This window comes from Desmodus rotundus, chromosome 9, assembly GCF_022682495.2.
Source record: "Desmodus rotundus isolate HL8 chromosome 9, HLdesRot8A.1, whole genome shotgun sequence".
Lineage (NCBI taxonomy): Eukaryota > Metazoa > Chordata > Mammalia > Chiroptera > Phyllostomidae > Desmodus > Desmodus rotundus.
Genome location: NC_071395.1, coordinates 90,398,153 through 90,423,449, shown reverse-complemented (window position 1 = coordinate 90,423,449; position 25,297 = coordinate 90,398,153). Strand labels below are relative to the sequence as shown.

At 36.5% G+C, this 25,297-nt stretch overlaps 1 protein-coding gene across 6 annotated transcripts in view; it reads left to right on the top strand.

Annotated features, from left to right (window-relative positions):
• Positions 1-25,297, top strand: part of TANC2 (tetratricopeptide repeat, ankyrin repeat and coiled-coil containing 2) — a 308,461-nt gene that overhangs the window by 85,156 nt on the left and 198,008 nt on the right. For all 6 annotated transcript variants that reach the window (XM_053930697.2, XM_053930694.2, XM_053930699.2 and 3 more), the window contains exon 3: positions 1,080-1,151. In XM_053930697.2, the coding sequence (XP_053786672.1) occupies positions 1,080-1,151 (72 nt within the window). The remainder of the gene's footprint in view (positions 1-1,079; positions 1,152-25,297) is intronic.

Sequence of the window (25,297 nt, the reverse complement as noted above, 5' to 3'; positions counted from 1 at the left end):
GTGTGGGTATGTAGACCTGTACTTACACAGACATATGTGTGTATGTATGTGTGTGTGTGTGTGTGTGTCTGTCTGACACATACATAGAGACTTTTTTCTGGAAAACATTCTTAAATTCTAGTTTTTAAATTTGTTTTCTCACTTTGGTTTTCTTTTTTAGGGACTCCTATTTTTATCCATATGCTGATCCCCTTTGCCTATTTCCAATATTTGTCACCTTGCAATTTTTAAAATCTCTTCTTTTTAAAAAAAAATTGTTAAAGTTTTCTATCCTTTTACCTTCTATTTCTTTAAGATTTTTATGTTTATTTGCTGTTTTTTTTTTATAGTTTAGGCTTCATTACTGAAATTATTTTTGTTTTATTTCTCATTCTTTCTTGGTTTCTGTCTCCTTTCTGAATTTTTCAGATTCTGATTTATATTGCTGTTTCATGTATTATGTAATTTTCTTAACACTCATAAATCATGTAAATGTAATTTTTATTATTTGACATACTTTAGACAAATAAGCAGCTGTAATTAATTTAGACATTGGTTTAAATCAAGGCTTCTAAACTGGAATTCTAGCCCTGACTGGTGTGGCTTAGTGGATTGGGCGTTGTCCTCCAAACCAAAAGGTCGTTGGCTTGATTCTCCATCACTGCGTATGTCTGGGTTGTGGGCCATTTCTTTGGTTGGGGGCTTGCAAGAGGCCACTGGTGGATGTTTCTCTTGCACACTGATGTCTCCCTCGCTTTCTGCCTCCCTTCCCCTCTCTCTAAAAACAAATAAATGAAATCTTTTTTAAAAACCCTAGGATTCTGTGAATAAACTTCAGAGTTGATAACATTGTTTCATTTTATGCAAAGTAGAGTGTATATGTATGTGGATAAGCAAAGGACACCCTTTAAGAGGGGAAGGTAGACTATCTCCACAAAAAACCTAAGGGTAAGAACCTTTGATTTATATAGGAAATATCCTCAAATATTTTAATGATTGAAATTATAAGAAATGAAAACAAATGATAGATATACTAATTTTAAGATACAGGCAGAACCAGAGAATATCTATTTGCTTATGCTTTTTGTCATTTTATGCAGATGGAGGGAGCGAGGAACCACCGGATCGAAGACAGTCAAGTGTAGACTCACGCCAAAGCCGCTCTGGGCAAGGTAAATTTTCATTGAATTGATTGTTATATTAAAAAGAAGATATCAGCCAAACCTTCCTAGTACTTGATCTGAGGACTGGGGTTTTTGCTGGGTCTAGTTTAGCTATTCTGGGTTTTAAATTTAGGGCCTTAAATGTTATAGTCTTAAAGTTCATATGGTATCATTTGTTCAAGCTAAAAGAAAATGAAGAATAGTCTCATGTCATTTTTTAAATGATATTAAGGTTTTAAGTAATTTTGGAGCATTGTGATATATGTCTAGATAATCACTTTTTGGAGTATAACTAGAAGTATCAGTAAATTTTTAACAGTAACATTCGTTGGAGTATCATCACACTTGCTTTTTAGAATTTCATCAATGCCACCTTTGTAGTCTTAGCTCTTAGAAGAATTGGCTTTTGTTTATAATTACTGTCTTAAATTAGGGTCTTCTTATTTTCCTTTTTTATTTAAAATTTATCATAGGCTTTTAATTGTTTTTTTGAAGTGACAGTTTCCAAACAAGGTAAAAATATTGTGTATCAGTGAAATTTTCAGATAGTTCTTCCCTTAATTACCTTGTTTAAAATTATATGACCAGCTTTTTCTTTTTTGTTTATAGTACTTACCACCTTTGTATTTATTTTATTTTTTCTGTCTAAAACTAGAGTGAATGTTCCATGACTGCAGAGACCTTTGTCTGATTTATCCATTGCTGTATTTTCAGTGTCAAGAATGAGTTCCTGGTATAGAATACCGTATTTTCCGGACTATAAGACGCACCCCCTCCCAAAATCTGGGAGGAAAATGGGGGTGCGTCTTATAGTCTGAATGTAGCTTACCTGGCACAGTGGGGTGGGGGTGGGGGGTGGTGGAGCGGGATCACAGGAGGCAGGAGCAGGGTCGCTGCTACAGGAAGCCAGAGGCAGCAGGAGTGAGGAGATGCTGTGGGCCCTGGGCTGTGAGGAGGGGGTGTCCCGGCGGTGTGAAGCAAGGGAGGCAGGAGCGGATGCCCGCTGTGTCGTATTATAGTGCTAGGGAGGTGGGTACGGGCAGTGCAGGCACATTAGGAGAAGAAAGCCCGTGGCACCTGTATGTGCCTCCATCACGTGACTGGTGTGTCCCCCATTAACATTAACATAGGCAAATTCCGCTGCAGGGTCACCTGTCAATGTGGCCCTGCAGCTGTTGCAAACTACAACTCCCACCATGCTTGGACAGGTTGGGACGATGGGAGCTGTAATTTGGCAACAGCTTCAGAGCCACACAGGTTGTGCAAAACTACTGTCCCCATATAAGAGTGTTGTACAACCTGTGGCCCTCCAGCAGCAGATCTCCCCCATAAGTGTTAGCAATGCCTTAGACGGCTCTGAAGATGACATCCTCTAGGAACAGAGTGAAGACAGTGATACTAGTGATTGTGAGGAACTGAGCTTCATAAATGTGGACAGTAGTGACGAGGAGTTCTTGGGGTTCCCTGATGATTACAGGAGTTTCCGTACTTAAAGCTTAAAGTCAGTAATAATGGTTGTTAATGCTGCTGTTGAGTTCTGTTTACATTTACATTGGTGAAATATTATGTTATTTATGTTATTAAATATTTTACCACATTTTTTGCTTCAAAATTTTTTCCCTATTTTCCTCCTCTAAAACTTAGGTGCATCTTATAGTCCAAAAATAGAGTAGTTACTACAAAATACTGTTGAATGAATGAAATGATCTCTTAAGAGGATGAGAATTGAGAACCTAAAATCATGAATATATTACAAAATTTTAGGCAGTCATTACTGAGTTTGGTTTTAGAGACACTTTACTTACCAATAAAACAAAGCTTATATATAAATGTGTGGTATTTTAATCCTCTAAAATTTCCTGGCTCTTATATTCCATAATCCTGTCCCCTTTTTTCTTCAACTTTGTTCTTCTCAAGTTTTAGAGTTGTATTACTTTTATAAAATAGTTTTTTGCTGGTTGATTTGGAAATTTTAACTCATTACTTAGTCATTTTGAGGGATCTGGATAAAAAAAAAAAGACACATAAATGTAGTCACCAGAGACTTCTTAAATAAACAGCTCAGCTAGATCACTCCATGTATCAAAGCTCCCAATCAGCCTTTGAGTCCTCTTATATCCTAAGTGTAAGCAGCTAAACAAAGATTATTAGATACTTGAAGAAATCTTCTAATGTGTGAAAGATGGAGAACAGAAATTTTGCAGAGGGAAATAATAGAACCATTATTAACGTCCTCAGGGAAATAGAGAAAATAATATAGCGATGAAACAAGAAGGAGATTATATAAAAGAATAATATTCTGATCTTTAAAAGAGGCTTTCAACATTACAATTCTGACAGCAGAGATCAAAAGCTTTGTAGAAGTATTAGAAAATTAGTGTTGAAGAACTCTGTAAAAGTTGAGCAAAAAGACAAAGATTATAGAAAAGAAGTGAGGAATGTTAAGAAACAGGACCAGTCCAGGAATTTCAATATTTAAATGATAGTTGTTACAAAAACAAAGAACAGAGAAAATAGGAAAGAAATAATCGACAAATGGTTCAAGACAATTTTTGTGCACTTGAGGTTCCTGGTTGAAAAGCTTACTGAGTGTTAGTACAATGGATGAATATAAACACAAACAAAGACACATTGTGGTGAAATTTCAAATTACTGGGCCAAATAGATCTTTCATCCTTCCAGAGAGGGAAAACTTGTCACATACAAAGAAAGAAGAATCAATCAGCTTTGGACATCTCAGTGGTAGCATTAGAAACCAAATGAAAAATGGAGCATCACTTTCAAAGTTTTGAAAGAAAATAATTTCAACTTTAGTATTTCATATGTATTGAAACTATTAGAAATAAAAAATAAGGTATAAAAATAAGATATTGTAAGACGTAAGGCTTTTTTTTTTTTCCTGCCTGCCTTGTACTCTTTTCTAGGAATATGGTGGAGGATGTGATCCATCAAAATGAGAAAGTCAGCCAAATGAAAAGAAATGGGTTACAGAAAATGGGAAATTTAATGAAGGATAAAGTGAAGAAATCTTCAGGATATCAATGAAAAGATAGGGACAGAGGGCAACCAGACCAAATTTGAGTAGGTTAGAAGACATCCTCAGGAAGTGAGATTGATAAACACCTGATACATTTAATTATCTTTAGAAAAGTTTTAGACAAAAGGCTCAGGTTTGAATTGGTGATAAATAGATAAAATAATAAGTGAAAAAAATTGTAAACTCAGTGGAAAACAATGTGTAGGAAAGGAGATGTTAGAATATGTCCAGTCCTTGGGGCAGGGTGTGGGGTAGCTGATGTCCATGTCATTCACCTCCAACATAAACCTTGTCAGTTTAGTCTGCTTTGGTATAGTATTTTCAATATTTGATTTGGACCACTGTGGTTAAGAAGCAGTGCTCTAAAGCAGGGTGAGCAGATCCAGCCTCTGTGGCCTATTTTTGTACAGTTGCTAGATTTTATTTGCTAAAGCAATTTTCATTATTTTTGCATCTGTGTTCATGTGGGATATTGATCTTTAGTTTTCTTGTCTTATAATGTCTGTCTAACTAGTATCAGGGTAATGCTGGCCTAATAGAATTAGTTGAAAGTTGAGGAGTATTTCCTTCTTTTCAATTTCCTGGAATATTTTGTATAGAATTACTATTACTTCATTCTTCTTTGTAGAAAAGTTTTAAAATACAAATTGAATTTCTTTAATAAATATAGGACTATTTGAATTATCTATTTCTTCCTGAGTGATCTTTTAAAATCTGTAGAAGCTGTAGTGATGTCACCTCTTTCATTCCTGATACTGGAAATTTGGGTATTCTATATTATTGTCCTGCTTATTCTAAATACAAGTATATCAATTTTATTGGTCTCAAAAAAACTAGCTTCCATTTTCATTTATTTTCTATATTGCTTTCTTGTTTTCTATTTTATTGATTTCTGCTTTATTATTTCCTTTCTTCTGCCTGTTTTAGGCTTAATTTTCTCTTTTAATGGTTTCTTAATATAGAAGTGAGGTCATTGATATACGAACTTTTTTTTCTAATATAGGAATTTTAGTGCTATAAAGTTCCCTCTATGAATTGCTTTAGCTGCATTTCACATACTTTGATGAGTAGTGTTTTCATTTTTATTTAGTTCAAAGTAGTGTCTGATTTCCCCTTTGATTTATTTTTTAAACCTGGATGTGATTCAGAAATGTATCGATGTAGTTTCCAAGCTTTTGAGAATTTTGCAAATATCTTTCTCATATTGATTTCTATTTGAATTTCACTGTGGTCGAAGAACACCCATTCTTTGAGTTGAATGATTTTTTATTGATACTTGGATAATGGCCCATGGAATGATCTATCTTAAATGTGTTGTGTGCACTTAAAGAAAAATGTGTATTATGTTCTTTGAGGATGGAAGGTTCTATAAATGTCAGTATGGTCAAGTTGATGGTGTTCAAGTCTTCTGTTTCCTTGCTGATTTTCTTTCTGCTTGTTCTGTCAGTTATTAGGAGAGGAATATTGAAATCTCAGATTGTTAATGTGGATTTATCTGTTTTTCCTTGCAATTTTATCACATTCCTCATACCACTGGTCCTCTCGCAGAGATGATTCCCCTTCTTTGGAGATTTAAGTATTCCCTCAGCTGAAGCTGCCAGAAGTAAAACGGGGTTACCTGGGGGCAGACCTGGAAGAGAAAGGTAAAAAGAAAAAAAGCCAGGGATTTCTTCCACTCTCTCTCTCCCATATACAGTCCCCTTCCCCCACCTTATTTGTACGTACTCTAACCAGAAGAGAAGATTGTGTTGGGTCTTTCTGTTTGTCCCTGGTGTGCAGTTCCAGGATTTGGATTTCCTTTGAGTTTAGGCTGGAAATTTGAGGACATAAGAAACAGTAGGAAATACACCAACGAGTTTGTTGTCCTTCAAGTCTGGTTTCTTTCCACGGTTTGCCTGCTACTATTTTCAGAGTCCTCAGACTGCTGCTCCATCCTCCTTTCCAGGATGGAGGATGGAACAGAACTGATAATGGAGGAAATGAGAGGAATGTAAATTTTTCATTTACATTCAGGGTGTCAGTTACAGCATTTAAGGTGTAGTGTGCTTATTCCATCTTAATCCAGAACTAGAGCCCTTTCATTTTATTATATTATGTGTGTGCCTATATGGAGGGATGATACTCAAAATATTTGGTAATGAGTATGCCATAAATCTCAACCAATCAGAACAGATGACAGTCTATTCAGAACAAACAATAATTTTAAACAACTAATATGCCCATATAGGTGTATAATGCATGATAAACTGCCCTACCCGATTGTGGATATAGTTTCCATTTAATGTCTGTTCTCTAATAGTATAGACATGTAAGGTCAGGTGTCTGGTGAGGTGTCTTATCCTTTGAGCACAACTGCTCTTTCCTGTGTGTTAATTAGCTAGATCAGCCTCTAATCTGTCTCTTGGGTACAGTGGATTCTGACTCAGATATACCCACCCCCACACACTCTACTTTAGGGGCAGAGACCTCTCAAGTCTTCTGCTTATCAAATGTAGGAGATGGGAGAGGGCTTGACTACTTGGGCTGAATCAGGTCCCACCCCTCTTATTCACATTGCTGCCCCTTGGCACTTCCTATTTCTTGTATCTCTTGCCTCTGTGCTTAAAACAAACCTGGAAACAAGCTCATCTTTAAGTTAATTTCCTACCAGATGCTCTGGGCTATAATTTTTTTTCAGTCTAATTGCATCTAGTTTCTGTTTTCCATGGATTTCTTAACATTTTTCTTACATTATTGGTTTTTTGTTTTGTTTTATAATGCTTTAAGAATTTGTTCTTTTAAAAATACATTTTCTGTTACTTCCATATCACCTATATTGTTGCTATTTCAGTCTGAACTACCATTATTTTTCTTTACTACTGTAGTATGTCCTAATTTACTGTTTTCATTGTTGCCAACATATAGTCTATTGTCCATTTGATAGCAATTGTTCTCTTATTGAAACAAATCAAGTCATATATTTCCCCAAACTTGAAAAAATTCTCCAATGGCTTCCTATCACATTTAGAACAAACTCCAAAGTCTTTATCATTTCGTACATGACCCTACCTGAGTTGCCCTTTTCCTAATACTTTATGTCCTCTCATTTCCTCCATTATCAGTTCTGTTTCATCTGTGCTGGCCTTTTTTGCTTACACACATTAAGAACGTTTTCTTTGCAAGGCCTGTACACTTACTCTTTCTTGACTTAATGGCTATAGTTTTCTGTTTAGGTGAAAAAAGCCTTCTCTGGCCATCCTACCTAAATACCCAGCAATCACCATCATAGTATGTATCACTATCTGGAATTAAATATTTATTTACTTGTTTACTGTTGTCTCAAATACTAGAAAATAGGTTTCATTTGAGCAGAGACTTTGTCTTATTCACCACTGTTTCTCTAGACCACTTGTATATAAAAATTTATCAATATTTGTTGAATGGAAGAATGAGCAAATATCTAGCACTTAGCGTGCTTGGGAAAGTATGTGGATGTGCCTGGCAACATAATTGATCTGACATCCACTTCTATTGTGTCACTGAAAAAGGAAAGCAATGTGAGAACTATGTTGAATGTAGGTAGTTTCTCAAACTACCATATTTTGCTGTGTATAATATGCTCCCATGCATAATGCACACCCATGTTTTTGGCCCAAACTTTCAGGAAAAAAAATCTTCCGTTTTAATTTTTTAATTTAATTTTTTATTTATTTCTATTTAGAAACAAAACTGATTATCTTATTCCAGGGTATTACTTTGCATATGGATATCATTATCGCTTTCTAGAGTTATACTTTTAATACATAAGCATAAATTAAAAAATTAAAAACATTTGTATAGATACAGAATTAGTACTACCCATGTATAATGTGCATCCTTATTTTTCCCTCAGAAATTTGGGCAAAAAAGTATGCGTTATAAATGGCAAAATAAGGTATCAACTATTGATTTCTGTTCAAGTGAGGCTCTTGAAATTTGGCGGTAAAACTGATGTGCCAGTTTAACCTCAGTATGGCCCTCCAAGGCTGGGTGGTTATTTTCTGCTTTCCAATATAATTGGATTATATTATTTACTATGTTTGGTCTTATTTGTTGGATTTCTATTTTTCATAATAATCTAGGAGTTCATTAACAATAGAATCTTTGCATCTAGCACAGTGCCAGTGTCTTGCATTTAGGTCATCAAATTGATAGAGGAAGTTCATCAATTCTAGGAATTCTGGTTCTGTCTTTCGGAAATCATAGGTTACTTCATCAGAATTGTTTTGTTGTTGTTGTACTAGCTTTACTTTTTGCATCAAATGAGTTTTTTCATGGAGAGGTCATTTATACATAAACTAAACGTTTTGATTCTAGATAGTAAATAAGGGCACAAGCCAATGTAATTGGTGTGAACCCAATTTTGATTTACTTTTGCAAAAATCTCATTATACAGGCATTATTAAGCTCTGATATACAAGGTATGTATTGATGTAATAGTGCCCATGACCAGCTTGTGCTGGAAATGTATAATGTTTGGCTTTGCATGATGCCCATTTTCTTTGAAAATTCTCTTAGAAAATTTCTAGAGTAATTTTCTCTGGTAAGTACATGCTGGTGTGTCTATAGTAATAACGTACTAAATTGTCAAATGTGCTATCTTCTGATTCTTTTTCTTTCCTTGTAAATACATAAAATATTTAGTAGAAATGAGATGTTCATGCTCTCATACACAAATTATTTTTCAGACTGGTAAGTTACAAAGATTTCTTTATTGAGCCAGCAGTGTCTTAGTATATAGAATGACAAGGAAGATTATTTCATTATTCCATATATAATTTCTTTATCTCAATTTAAGAGTATATATAGTATAAAGACATCACACATACAAAATTATTTTGTTGTTTTAGTAGTTTATCATTATGATTAAAAATCATTTAACTTTCAAAATAGATTGCTTTAGGAATAAAGAAAATAAACATATCATATGATAATACAAGGTCTGTCTGTAAAAAGCCTGCCATTGTTAATATAACAGAAACAGTTTGTGTGACATCAATGTAACCTAGCAGCCAAGCAGAGTGGACTGGAATGTGCATGTGTAAACAATGACGACTTCACTGTACTAGTCAGTGGGGGCAGTAGACACTGTTGAGTGAGCATGTGTATTGTGTGACTGCTGCATTCAAAATGACTGAGCAAGTAGAGCAATGAATCTGCATCACATTTTGCATTAAGCTTGAACATTCATCCATGGAAACTATTCAGATTCAAAAGGCCGCAGCTTATGGGCAACTGGTGATTGGCAGCTTCATCACAACAATGTGCCCACTCATGCATCACATCTCGTGAAGTTTTTTGGTGAAACATCAAATCCCCCAGGTGACTCGGCCTCCCTACAGCCCAGATTTGGCACCTTGTGACTTCTGGCTTTTCCCAAAACTAAAATCACCTTTGAAAGGAAAGAGATTTCAGGCCATCAGTGAGATTCAGGAAAAAAATGACTGGGCAACTGATGGCAATTGGGAGAACTGTGGGAGGTTCCAAGGTGTCTACTTTGAAAGGGGACTGAGGCATCATTGTCCTATGTACAAATGTTTCTTGTATCTTCTTTATTAATTGTCTCTATTTTTCACGTTATGTGGCTGGATATCTTCTGGACTAACCTCGTGTGTGGGCTAGATATTTTCATATCATCCTCATTTATTTTTTCAGATTACTACTTTGAAGTAGTTATTATTTTCAGTAAGAAATAATCAGGCTTTATTCCAGTCTGCACTCAAAGTTTCATTCATATCAGTGTTGTTAGTAGTATGTATTTATAACCTTTTCATTCTGATATTTAAAATATAAATTTGTTTGTTGGTGGTTGGATAAGAATTGAAACAAAAGATATAACCTTAGATGATAAATCCCTCTGAATTGTCTTTATTTCTAGTGCTGTATTTCTTCAGAGATTTAACTTCTTGTTGATTATTCTTTGTGTAATACTTTTCTTCCATAAAATTAAACTTGATATTGGCCCTCTAGCCAACAATTTCTTATTATCTTGGGATGCTAGGGATATGTCACTGAGCTCATACTGGCATATGCAAGTATGTGGTTTGTGTATGTATTAGTTTTAAAATTTTTTAAAATAAAACATGGTTTTAGTTCTGTTCTCCCACAATTAACAGTATAACCTGGCCATATTGCCAGGGGCATACTTAAATTCTAATATCTTGAAGTCTGTATAATGGTCCATAGCATAAGTAAATCAGCATTTATTTGACTATTCCATCATCTAAGAGTATTCATATATTCAAAGAGATTCATAAAAATTTATTTAGTGACACCTGAAACTCTTGGAATATGCACCCTCAAGCACATTTTGTGTCACAACATGTTAAGTATTTTGGTTAATACTGGAAGCCTTGTAGAAGCCAGTTGTTGCTTATTTATGTCTATGAAAGAAAGGGACTAAAAGCATGGCAACTAGAAAGTTTGGAAAAGATATGTCTTGGACATCTAGAAAGATTTTGATTTAATATATTTTTCAAATTTTTCTGGTAAGAGATAACAGAAAAACCTCTTTGAAAATTTGTAAATTTTAATGAAAGTTCATAAACAGTTGGATAACAAAGGATGAGGAAGGAACCTATTAGTAAAGCCTAGGGTAAAAGTATTGTTGAGGAAATACATACATTTTTTGTTTTCTTTTGTTTGAGGAGCAGTTTGGATTTAATAAATTTTGTTTCTAGTGAGAGATTGAAGAGCTGGTTCCCACAAGGGGGCAGACTAAGACAACCTGAAAACTTTCACACTATAAACAATATTTATTTAAAATGTATAGTTGATTTATTAAGAAGGAAGGGGAAACCACCAGGGGCTGGAAATGAGTAGAGAGACAATTGGCTAACCATCCATGAATGAATGGTACCATATATTGGTGGCATAAACCTACCTCTTCCTTTAGTGCATATAACATGCATGGACTGTTGGCAGGTTAGATACTCAGCTGTGGTTATTGTCAGATTAGCTTTGGTGAGTGGAGGTCCCTATTGCCAAACCCATGTATAAATTCCATCCCTGTTACCACGGCCTCTTTGTTAATGAGTTCATTGGCAAGAATAGAGCAGTTTGGTAAAGATACTGGCTGAGTCCTCCAAAGTAGTTACCTTATTTACTGGGTTATTATGCATCTAATCTGCAGAGTTTGCTCTTTGTAAACATTTACATGGGATGTAAATTACATCATACTCTTTGCCCTTTTAAAGAAGTCTATCCATACACTTCATCTCCAAATTTCCTTGTCACCAGTTTTCTAATTACTCATTCCAAAGCCCTAAATATCCAGTGATATCATTAAACACTATCCCTGAGTCAGTGTAGAACAGTACCTCTTTCATCTCTCCTTGCAGGCAAAATGAACAACTAGGTACCCTGTTCACCCTGTTAACATTTCTGCCAAGAAGGGTTTCCCTTTGCCACTCAGGAGTGTCCCACCTTTTGGCATCTCTGGGCCACACTGGAAGAAGAGTTATCTTGGGCCACACATTAAATACATTGCAAAATGTAGCCACAGAAAAAATACCATAATGTTTTAAGTAAATTTATGATTTTGTGTTGGGACACATCCATAGCCATCCTGGGACGCATGTCACCCAGAGGCCACAGGTTGGACACCCCTGCAGGACTGCCCCAGAGTAGGGTTGTAGTGTTGTCATCCTCATGTTGTCATGCAGAGCTATCAGTAAAGGAGCCTGATTACCTCCCTGCCACCCTGCCATGAAATGGTCACAGAGAATTCTTCAAGAAATCAAATATATTCAAATTGAGAGAAAAGGAGCAATATAGCAGTAGGAACCTTGGGCATCTAGGCCACTTGCTCATGAAAATTATTTTTGCCTCAGGACCTGCTCAAGCCTGAGCTCATGTACACTTCCTTTTGATGATGAAGTGCTACACTATACAACAACCACATTGCTTTGTTGGGTCAACAATAGTTCATGGTGGGCTGCCCAGGTCACATGGTAAAATGGTGGCCCGTGGTCAGGCATTCATTGTAAGGCTCTGTGGTAAGCCAAAAACTGTTTTTCAAAAAAAAAAAAGGAAAATAGTTACTTGCACAGGATGGCATAGCTTTAAAATAAAATACTAGAGGTTTGCTCTGAGATTCACCTAAATTTCTGAAGTAAGCACCGTACAAGATCTCTATCTGCCATGGATACCTTTAAGCAGCACGGATATGGTGGGTTATATTACCTGAGTGGCAAAGCAGCTTTCACAGCAGGGCATACTTGTTTCCAAGCCTTCTGTTGTTTTGGGCCTTCCTCACACCCAGCAGTCTTCTTGGTAAATGGTTCATAGTGGCATACCCAGGAGGTACAAGTTGCTTCAAAAATCCAAGGGCTCAGCTGTGGATTAGAAACTCAATTTTGCATGTCTTTAATGGTCTGTAATAACAGTAATTTTTATATTTTTATCTAATAATATAAATTTCATTTTATTAACAACAGTAATTTCATTTTATTAACAACAGTAATTTTAGTATTACTTTATATAACAATAAACATTTATACAGTGAAAAAAAAATCTGAGGGACATTATACATCCTTCTCATTAGTGAGAGAGAGAGGGTGCAGTAACTACTTCACCTTGGAAGGGTTATCTTGGGTTGCTTAAGACCACAAGGCTCACAGAAATTTCACCAATGTGGAAGACCTGAATTTTTGTGGGATTTATTTCCCACCCTCTGACATGCATGTGTTTCATTTACTATAGTATCTAGATCAGTTGCTGCTTCCTGTTCCCCATGTCTCATCAGCATGAAATTATCAGTATAGTAGACCAGCATGGTGGCCAGTGGAACAGAAATACAGTTAAGGTCCCTGTGGATTAGATTACTACCTAGAACAGGCGAACTCATAGAAAGTAGGGCAGTGAAAATGTATAGCTGACTCTGACAGCTGAATGCATACTGCTTATGATGATCTCATTATTAAGTCAATAAATGCAAACCAGGTGCCAGGGGTATATTGATTTGCTTTAGTTACAAAGCCACATTTAAAACAGTAGCAGCAGTAGGAGTCAAAAATTCACTGTCATTTTCCAAGTTCTGTCCAACGAATGCATAAACCATATAGACAAGTTGAATGAGGATATGTAAGAGTTATCAGCCTTGGATCTTTCCAGTGTTTAGCAATTGGACCACACTTTTACTCTAGAGACTGAACTTGATTTTGGATGTAGGTCTGAAACTTCACTGTGCAATACAGTACTCAGTCATTGGCTACATTTGGCTATTGAGTACTTGAAATATGGCTAGTCTGAAGGGAGATGTGTTTTATGTGTAAAATACACACCAGATTTTCTGTCTTCTCTGTTCTTTTCAGGGATGTTTGCCTTTACTTATTCAAACATTGTAATAGTTGCTCTAAGGTCTTTAGCTTTTAATTCTATTTTTATTTTATTATTACTATTTTTATCTTCACCCAAGGACATTTTTCATTGCTTTTAGAGAGAGAGGAAAGGGGAGAGAGAGAGAGACAGACAGACAGACATTGATGTGAGAGAGAAGTATCAATTGGTTGCCTTCTCATAAGTGCCCCAACCAGAGATTGAACCTGCAACCTGGGCATATGCCCTGACCTTTCTGTCTATGGGACAATGCTCCAATCATCTGAGCTATGCCATTCAGGGCCTGGGTTTTAATTCTAACATCTGTAAAATGTCAGGAATGGCATCTGTTTTTTACTTTTTCTTCTCAAGATGAGATTTTCCTGTTGAATTATATGCCTTATAATTTGGGGTTATATCCTGGCATTTTGAATATGATATGAGACCCTGGGTTTCATTTAAAACCTAAGGAGAATGTTGATTTGTGTGTGTACATGTGTGTGTCAGTGACCAGTCAACCAAGTTATGCTCAGAACAAAGGTTCCTAACTGTCTTCTGGGGGCTGTGGTCTTAATGTGTCAGTTTAGTTTTCTAGGCACTTGCAGTGACCCAGTATCTATTCTGGGATCAGAGTGGTGCTATACCTTGTTGCTCTGATCTCAAAGCCTGTGGTATATTGTTTAGGGCCAGATCCATGCATACAGAGCTCATAGATGAGCCCAGAAGTTCTTACACAACTTGATGGGCTTGTTTTCTTTACTATCCCACATCACCCCAATCTCACCAATACTTTCCAGCTCCCCAGGACCTCCCTTCTTATACTCAGGCTAAAAAACAGAGACTAGTTTTTCTGTTCTGCTGTTCATTTCCTGCAACTGTGTCTGCATCCAAGTTAAGTGATAAGAGGACAGGAAGGGGAAAATAGCAATGAGGATTTGATTTACACTCTTGGGATCACAGTTTCTTGAGTCAGAGAAAAAGGTTCCCTTCTTTCAGAGTTTCAGGTATCTGCCCAGTCACCACTACTACCTCTCTGCTGCTGCTGCCACCATGGAATTGCCTGGAGACTGGGAAAGAATAAGGGTTCCCCTAGTGTCTCAGACTGAGAAGGGCCCCTTTTCCTGCTATTCACCAGAAAGAGAGGGATTTTCTTGGAGCTTTTTCTTACCCAGTGTACACGTATAAGTTTTGGGTTGTCTTTGAGTCCAGGCCAGGCCATACCTGAGGAAGAAACATGGTATATTCACCACCACTTAAGTGGAACTTCATATTCTCTGTTCTTTTTCAGTCGGCCCACTGTTTATTTTCATACTCTCGTACATAATGCATCCTTTTTCATTTGTTTTTATGTTTGTGTATTTAATTTTTTAAAATAGATTGTATATTTTAAATTAAAATTGAGTAGAAAGTACGGAGAATTCCTGTATGCCTCTTACAGCCACATTTACACAGCCTCCTTTGTTACCATCCCATTCCACAGTGGTACATTTCTTACAACAGATGGACCTACACCGGCACATCGTAATCACCCAAAGTCCATATTTTACAGGACGGTTCACTCTTGATGTGGTACATTCTGTGGGTTTTGACAATTGTATAATGGCGGGTATCCACCATTATAGTGTCATACAGAATAGTTTCACTGGCCTAAAGATCCTCTGCATTCTGACTATTCATCCTTCTCTTCCCCTCAGTCCTTGAAATCACTGATCTTTTTACTGTTTTCATAGTTTTACCTTTTCCAGAATGTCATACAGTTGGAATTACACAGTTTGTACTTTTTTCTGATTGGCCTCTTTCACTTAGTAAGATGCATTTAAGGTTCCTCCATGTCTTTTCATGGTGTAATCGCTCATTTCTTTTTAGCACTGAATAATATTGCATTGTCTGGATGCACCACATTCTTCTATTTATTCATTCACTTACTGAAGGACATCTTGGTTGCTTCCAAGTTTGACAGTGATGAACAAAGCTGCTATAAATATCCATGTGCAGTATTTTGTGTGTTTATAAGTTTTCAACTCATTTGGGTAAATACCAAGGAGCAAGATTCTTGGATTGTAAGGTAAGAGTATGTTTAGTTTTGTAAGAAATTGCCAAGTTGTCTCCCAAAGTAGATTGACCATTTTGTGTTCCTTCCAGCAGTGAATGAGAGTTCCTGTTGTTCCACATACTTGTCAGCATTTGGTGGTGTCAGTGTTTTGGATTTTGGCCATTGTAGTAGGTGTGTAGTGGTGTCTCGTTGTTTTAATTTGCAATTTTTTAATGACACGTAATAGTGAATATCTTTTTATATGTTTATTTGCCATCTATATACCTTTTTTGGTGAGGTATCTATTCCTATCTTTTGCTCATGTTTTACATTTTTTTGTTGAGTTTGTGTATTTTGGGTAATAGCTCCTTATCAGATGTGTCTTCTGCAAATATCTTTTCCCAGTCTGAGGTTTTTCTCATTTTCTTGACAGTGTCTTTCCCAGAGAAGTTGTTTTAAGTATTTGTTTATTTATTAGAGAGAGGGAGGGGGGAGGAAGGGAGAGAAACATTGATGTGAGAGAAACAGCGACTGGTTGCCTCTTGCATGCGCCCTGACTGGGGACCAAACCTGCAATGTATGCATGTACCCTGACCAGGAATCGAACTGGTGACCTTTCACTTTGCGGGACAATGCCCAACCAACTGAGCCACACTGGTCAGGGTGAAAAGTTGTTTTGAATTTTAATGAAGTGTGGCTTATCAATTATTTATTTCATGGATTATGCCTTTTAGATACATGGATTGTATCTAAAAAGTCACTGCCATATCCAAGGTCATATAGATTTTCTCCTATGTTATCTTCCAGGAGTTTTATGGTATTGCATATTATATTTAGGTGCATGATCCATTTTGAGTTAATTTTTTTGTGAGGGGTATGAGGGACATTTTTAGATTCATTTTTTTATGTGTATGTCCAGTTGTCCTTGCACCATTTGTTGAAAAGTTTATCTTTTCTCCATTGTATTGTCTATTTGTTCCTTCGACAAAGACTGTATTTATGTATGCCTATTTCTGGGCTCTCTATTCTGTTCCATTGATATGTTTATTTATTTTTTTCACATTACCACACTGCCTTGATCACTCTAGCTTTATAGTAAATCTTGAAGTTCAGTAGTGTCAGTCCTCCATTTTGCTCTCCCCCTTCAAATATTGAGTCGGCTATTCTGGTTCCTTGACTCTCCATGTAAACATTAGAATCAGTTTGTTGATATCAGCAAAAATAACTTCCTGGGATTTAATTGAAATTGCATCTACTCTCTTAGGTAAATTTGGAAAGAACTGACATTTTGACAATATTGATTCTTCCTATCCATGAATGTTAACTATCTCTCCATCTACTTAGATCTTTGATTTCTTTCATTAGGGTTTTGTAGTTCTTCTGATATGTATCTTATACATATTATTTCAGAATTATTCCTAAGTATTTCATTTCTTAAATTCACAATCTGAAAATTCCAACATCCCTGCCATATGTGGGTCTGGTTTTGATGTATGTCTGTCTCCTCAGACTGTGTGTTTTGCCTTTTAGTATGTCTTGTAAGTTTCTGCTAAAAAGTGGACAACGTGTACTGGGTAATATGATGTGGTAAATAGTAATGTAATTGTAAAGTATGGGGGGTGGGGAGGATTCCAAGTTCTATGATTAGGTCTTAGCCTTTTGGTAAGCCTATGACCCTGGACTGTGAACTTCATTTGGGGTTGGGTTTGTTTTTTTTCCCCCTCTCTTCTTTGGAAACTGGAGGTGAGATCTATGCATCCTTTCAAGGGTTTATGTTTCCATTCAGTGGGCAAGTAAAGGTAGAATATGCTCGTTCTATCTTTCCTGGAACTGAAACCTAGTTATGTTTTTCGAATATATAGCCTTGCTGGTATTTGTAAAACAGTCATACTATTTCTTTGTATCAATTCTGTTATGTAAAACAAGTTAAAATTTGGGGCTGATGGCTTTCCCACATTGTATATATTCATAAGGTTCCTCTTCAGTGTGAATTCTTATGTGTCTGTAAAAGTGAAAGAGATCATTGAAGCCTTTCTTACATTCATTACATATTAAAGGTTTCCCTTCACTGTGTGTGTTCACATTTTTCCAATGGCATGAGGGACTTCCGATAACTTACCCACAGTCACTGCATTCATAGATTTTCTAACCAGGATGTACTTATGTGTTCAGTAAGGTTAAATAAAGTTACTTTTGAAGGCTTTTCTGAATTCATTATAGTCATAGTGTTTCTCTGGTGTGTATTCACATCAGCATTGTGAGCTTAATGTTCCTACTGAAGGCTTTTTCTCAGTCATTGCATTTGTAGAGTTTCTCCCCAGTGTGGATGGATGCTCTGGTGAGCAGTAACATGAGTCATTCAGCTGTAGGCTTTCCATAAGTCTTTGTGTTCGTAGAGTTTCTTCTTAGTATGTATTCTATGTATTCTAATGTGCACCACAAGACTACAGATGTTTCTAAAGAATTTTCCACTCTGATTACCTTATTAAAGTTTATCTTCAGTGTGAGATCTCATGTACATTTTAGGGATAACTTATAGCCCAGCTGCTCTCCTGATCTGAAAATATTTAAAGAAGTTTCTCTTTAATTTGAAATCTCCCACGTCTCTAATGGGAATAATGGTTACCAAAGGCTTTCTTAGAGTCCTTACATTCATGATTTGTCGGTCTCTCCTCTGTGATCTCTCTCCTACAAAATAAGATTAGTGTTCCCTCTAAGCAGGGGTGTCCAACCTGCAGCCCACGGGCCACATGCAGTTCAGAATGGCTATGAATGCATCCCAATACAAAATCTTAAATTTACTTAAAACCTTTTTTTTTTTTTTGCTCATAAGTTTTTGTTAGTGTTTGTGTATTTAATGTATTGCCCAAGACAACTCTTCTTCCAGTGTAGCCCAGAGACACCCTGTAAGGCTTTTTCACATAGATTATATTCATAAAATTTATCTCACTAAGATTCATTTCTATTTCTATCTCATTGATGCAGGCATTGTAGGGGGAAGCTGAATTTTCCCTCTCTGATGCCTGCTTTCACTACTTTTCTTCAACTGTGTCTGGAGATCCTAGCCTCTGTAAGAAAAGATGTTCTTTCTCTGCTGAGACCATGATTGGGAGAAGAAAACACCAGTAGGGTTTGTAGATGGAAGGGCCAGATCTGGGCCTCCACAGAAGACTAGCGGCCTGAGTCAGCTGTACCACCCCTACCCACCCAGAGGCCACCCCAAGGCAAAAAATACCTTTTGTTATCATGCTTTCACTCTAGAGCAGCAATTTTCAACCAGTGTGCCAGAAGGATTTTTAAAACATGCAGTACCTGACTATCTAATCAGGGGCACTGACCTCTTTTCCCTTAGATTGTCAAATTTTTTTTAAAAAGACAATAGTCAACACAATAAAATAGCCATCCAGTGTGAATGAATCAAAATTATATCTGTTTTTTGTCAGGTTGGCAAAAAAATATAGTTTTTGATGTGCCACAGAATTTTAGTAATTAGATTATGTGAGCCATGAGATAAAAAAGGTTGAAAATTGCTGTTCTAGAGTAGTGAGACAAATACAAGAACCAGCTAATTTCAAGTCATGATAAGTACTATCAAGAAAATAAAACAGGGTTATGTGATAGAGAATGAAAGATGGAGAAAACAATGGATGGTAACTTTAGATTAGTCTGGTAGGCCTTTCTGAGGAGGTAACATTTGAGCTAGGACCTTTTAAAGACAAAAGAGCCCGCTTTGCAAAGGTATTGGGACTAAGCATTTTAGGTGGAAGAAACAGATAAAGTTCGTAAGTTGATAATAAATTTGTCCAGATCGAAGGAACTGAAATGCTAGTGTGACAGAAGCCTTGTGAAATGAGGGAAGAAGTGGGAAGTGATAAAGTCAGAGAAGTTGGGAGATGTGATGAAGTCAGAGAATTAGTATGTGGGGCCAGATTGTGTAGGGCCTTATAGATCATAGTAAGGATTTTTGGTTTCTTATTGTCTTCTGCTGCTAATTGACTATGTGATCCTGTATTAGTTATTAAACTTTCTCTGCCTCATTTTTTTTTTGCCAATACCTGAATTTGTGAGAAATGATGCACACTCAGAGTAGTATAAATCTTGCCCTGAAAAGGACATTAGGAATAATTTAAGCTACACCCCTTTGTTTCAGAAATATATGATAGCCTTTTGACAAATTATGCATTGTTACTATGTATATTATGTTGAGCACAGTTATATTTGTTTAGGGACCAGTTTATCACCTACACTATTGTTTTTTCCTCTATACTTAAAAAATAACAATTTCATTGAAATAAAACATTCAATAAGAAAAGTTTGCAAGTCATAGATATGCATACATTCATCATATTATCAAAACGTTCTCTTAGGGCTTTTTAAAGTCAGATTTATTGAAGTTTAATTTATATACAGTGAAATTTCTCTTAGGTATGTAGTAACATGACTTTTTATAAACAAGTGATCAGGTAACTGCCACTAAAATCAAATATAGCTTATTTTCATCATCATGTAAAGTTCCATCATGCTCTTCTGCAGTCACTCCTTTCTCCCAGCCCCAAGTCCTTGTCAACTACTGATCTTTTTTCTGTTACTATCATATTTTTCAGGATATTCTATAAATGAAGCAATACATTATGTGGCCTTTTGACTCTGGCTCTGTATGCTTTATGCTCTTGAGATTCATCTATTTTTGGATCTTTTTTTCCTGTATCAGTAGTTTATTCTATTTAATTGCTTAGTAATATTCTATTATATATATATCCCACAATTGCTTAACTATTCACCAGTTGATGGGCACTTGGATAGTTTCCAGATTTTGGAGATTATGAATAAATCTACTACTTAAATTGGGGGAAGGGCAATGTATCTTCATTTCTTTTGGATAAATGTCTAGGTATTAGATTGCTGGGTCATATTGTGAGTTTATATTCAAATTGTCATCTGCTTCCCAAAGTTGTATCACATTTGGTATTCTCATTAGCAATGTATGTGTTAATTCATCCTTCTGAGCATTTGGTATTATCAGCATTTTATTTTTAAATTTTAGCCATTTCACTAGGTGTTTAGTGTCATCTCCTAGCTTGCATTTCCCTGGTGATTAGAGATGTTGAGCATCTTCTCACATGCTTATCTGACATATCTCTTACTTAGTGTAGTATCTGTTCAAATCTTTAGCCTGTTTTTTTAAATTAGGCTAGTTTCTTGTTACTGAATGAAAAGAGTTCTTGTATTCTGAATAACAGTCCTTCATCAGATGTGTATTTTACAAGTATGGTCTCCCAATTGGTACTGGTTTTTCATTTTGTAACAGTGTATTTTAAAGAGTAGAATTTTAAATTTTTGTAAATTTCAACATACCAGTTTTTCTTATGGGTCCTGTTTTTGAGGTCCATTGTAAAAGTCTTTGCCTGACACAAGATCACACAGATTTTCTCCTGTGTTTTTTTTTCTAGAAGTTTTAGAGTTTTAGGTTTTTCATTAAGGTGTATGACCTATTTTAATTTGATTTTTTAATGTGGTAAAGGTGTAGGTTTATGTTTTTGCATATGAATATCCAACATTCCAAAACCATTTGTTGTAAAGATTATCCTTTTGATATTGAGTTGACTTTACACTTTTGTCAAAAATTGACTGTATTTGTGTGGGTCTTTTTTGGGACTCTAGTCTGTTCCAGTGATTTTTGTGTCCATTCTTTTGGCAATATCACATACTCTCTGGATTATTGTAACTTTACACTTAGTCTTCAAATGAGGCTTTGTGAGGTGCCATACTTTATTTTTCTGTGTTCAAAATTGTTTTGTCTATCCTAACTTCCTTTGTTTTTAAATATAAAGTTTAAAATCAGACTTCCAGCCAAGATGGAGGCATAGGTAGACATGCTTCACCTCCTTGCACAACAATGAGAAGGATAACAACCAATCTAAAAACAAAAAACAACCAGAACAGCCAGAAAATTGAACTGTGTGGATGCCTGAAAACCAAGGAGTTAAAGAAAAAACATGGATCCAGATGGGTAGGAGAGGTGCAGATGGGCAGCTGGGGCAGAGAAGATATGTGGCCAGGTGGTAATGGTGGCCAGCAGAGCAGGTAGTCTCACATTCAAGTACTGCGCATGAAAACCAGGAGGGACAACTGGTAGCAAGCAATCCCAGCCCCAGCCTCAACCATGCAGCCTGGGTTCCAGCACCAAGGAAATAATGCCTCATAACCTCTGACTGTAAAAACTAGTGGGGGTTGCAGCATCAGAAGAAACTTCCGGTCTCACAGGAGACTCCTTTTAAAGGGCCCACAGAGTCCTAGAGTGTACAGACCTACCCACTCAGGGAATCAGCAGCAGGGAAGCCCTAGAAGGGTGCTAGTTGCTTATGGGAAGTGGGGGAAGTGCCTGAAAAAACAGGCAAGAGCTGAGAAAGAGGCATTGCTCTCTCTCTGATCCCTCCCCCATATATGGGGACATAAAGCAGCAAAGTGGATTGCCTCACCCTTGCAAATACCTAACGCTCCGCCCCTTACAAAATAACAGGTGCATCAACACAGGGAATCAAAGCAGCTCTACCTAATACACAGAAACACAAGGAGGCTGCCAAATTGAGGAGACAAAGAAATATGGCCCAAATGAAAGAACAGATCAAAACTCCAGAAAAAGAACTAAGTGATGAGGAGATATCCAACCTATGAGATGCAAAGTTCAAAACAATGGTGATCACGATTCTCATTGAAATGATTGAGTATGGCTGCAAAATAAAGGAAGAAGTGAAGTCTATACAAAGTGAAATAAAGAAAAATATACAGGGAACCATCAGTGAAGGGAAGGAAGCCAGGATTCAAATCAATGATTTGGAGCAAAAGGAAGAAATAAACATTCACCTGGAACAGAAAGAAGAAACAAGAATTCAGAAAAATGAGGAGAGGCTTTAGAACCTCCAGGACAAATTTAAACATACCAACATCCAAATCATAGGGGTGCCAGAAGGAGAAGAGGAAGAGCAAGAAATTGAAAACTTATTTGGAAAAGTAATGAAAGGAAACTTCTCCCATTTGGCAAAGGAAATAGACTTCCAGGAAGTCCAGGAAGCTCAGAGAGTCCCAAACAAGTTGGGCCCAAGGAAGCATACACCAAGGCACATTATAGTTATATTACCCAAGATTAAAGATAAGGAGAGAATCTTAAAAGCAGTGAGAGAAAAGGAGACAGTTACCTACAAAGGAGTTCCCATAAGACTACCGGCTGATTTCTCAAAAGAATCCTTGCAGGCAAGAAGGGGCTGGAAAGAAGTATTCCAATTCATGAAAGGCAAGGACCTACATCCAAGATTACTCTGTCCAGCAAAGCTATCATTTAGAATGCAAGGGCAGATAAAGTGCTTCCCAGATAAGGAGTTCATCATCACCAAGCCCTTATTTTATGAAATGTTAAAGGGACTTATCTAAGAAAAAGAAGAAGAGCAAAACTATGAACAGTAAAATGACAACAAACTCACAACTATCAACAACCAAACCTAAAGAAACAAAATCAAAAACGAACTCAGCAAACAACTGGAACAGAAAACAGAGTAACAGAAATAGATCACATGGAGGATTATCAGCGGGAGGAGGAAAGGGGAGAATGGGGAAAAAGGTACATGGAATAAGAAATTGGTAGGAACAAAATAGACTGGGGAAGGTTAAGAATAGTATAGGAAATGGAGAAGCTAATGAACCTGCATGTATGACCCATGGACATGAACTAAGGGGGGGGATTGCTGGAAGAAATGGGGGGTACCAGGTGGAAGGGGGCAAAGGAGAAAAAATGGGACAACTGTAATAGCAATAAATCATGAAATATACTTAATTTAAAAGTAAGTAAATAAAATCAGTTTGTTGATTTCTACCAAAAAACTGCCTGCTAGATATTTATTGGAATTGCTTCAAACCTATAGAACACTTTGGGGAAGAATTGACATTGTATCTTCCATCATGTTTTGTAGTTTTCAATATAAATATTGTACTATTGTACATATTTTCTGAAATTTATTCATAATTATTTTATATATATTTAATGGCACTGTTTTAATAATACTGGTTTTTTAAAAAATTATTTTCCAAGTGTTTATTGCTAGTATATAGGAAGACTCTTGACTTATTTATATCAACCCTTTAACTCAGCGATTTTCAGTCAGTGTGCTGCAGAAATTTTTAATACATGCAATACCTGACTATTTAGTCAGGGGCACTGACCTATCTTTCCTTAGATTGTCAAATTTAAAAAAATGACAATAGCCAACACAACAATAGCTGTCCGGTGTTAATGAATCAAATTTATACCTATTTTTTTCTCAGATTGGCAAAAAATATATTTTTGGTGGGTCTCAAAATTTTAGAAATTAGTTTGTGTGTCATAAGATGAAAAGGGCTGAAAATCGCTGCTTTAACCTTTGAGTTTGCCTAACTTATTTTTTTCTAGCAGCTTTTTAAAAAATATATTTTTTGATTATGTTATTACAGTTGTCCCACTTTTTTCTCCCCTTTATTCCCCTCTGCCCTGTACCACCCCACCCACCATCATTCCCCCACCTTAGTTCATGTCCATGGGTCATACATACAAGTTCTTTGGCTTCTCTGTTTCCCATACTATTCTTAACCTCCCCCTGTCTATTTTGTTCCTACCATTTATGCTGCTTATTCTGTGTACCTTTTCCTGCATTTTCCCTCTCCCCGCTGGTAACCATCCATGTGATCTATCTCTGTGAATCTGTTCCTGTTCTAGTTGTTTGCTTAGTTCATTTTTGTTTTTGTTTCTTTAGGTTCAGTTATTGATAGCTGTGAGTTTGTTGTCATTTTACTGTTCATAGTTTTGCTCTTCTTCTTTTTCTTAGATAAGTCCCTTTAACATTTCATAAATAAGGGCTTGGTGATGATGAATTCCTGTAACTTTACCTTATCTGGGAAGCATTTCATCTGCCCTTGCATTCTAAATGATAGCTTTGCTGGACAGAGTAATCTTGGATGTAGGTCCTTGCCTTTCATGAATTGGAATACTTCTTTCCAGCTCCTTCTTGCCTGCAAGGATTCTTTTGAGAAATCAGCCGATAGTCTTATGGGAACTCCTTTGTAGGTAACTGTCTCCTTTTCTCTCACTGCTTTTAAGATTCTCTCCTTACCTTTAATCTTGAGTAATGTAATTATGATGTGCCTTGGTGTGTTCCTCCTTGGGTCCAACTTGTTTGGGACTCTCTGAGCTTCCTGGATTTCCTGGAAGTCTATTTCCTTTGCTGGATCAGGGAATTTCTCCCTCATTATGTTTTTAAATAAGTTTTCAATTTCTTGCTCTTCCTCTTCTCCTTCTGGCACCCCTATGATTCGGATGTTGGAATGTTTAAAGTTGTCCCAGAGGTTCCTAAGTTCTCCTCACTTTTTGAATTCCTGTTTCTTCATTCTATTCGGTTGAATGTTTATTTCTTCCTTCTAGTCCAAACTGTTGATTTGAGTCCTGGTTTTCTTCCCTTCACTGTTGGTTCCCTGTATACTTTCCTTTATTTCACTTTTCATAGCCTTCACTTTTTCCTCTATTTTGTGACCATACTCAACCATTTCTGTGAGCATCCTGATTACTAACAGATGCAGTGTTGTAAACTCTGCATCTGGTAGGTTGTCTAATCTCTTCATCACTTAGTTTGGTTTTTTTTCCTGGAGTTTTGATCTGTTCTTTCATTTGGGCCACATTTTTTTTTTTTTTCAGTGCACCCGTTATGTAGGAAGGGGTGGAGCCCTAGC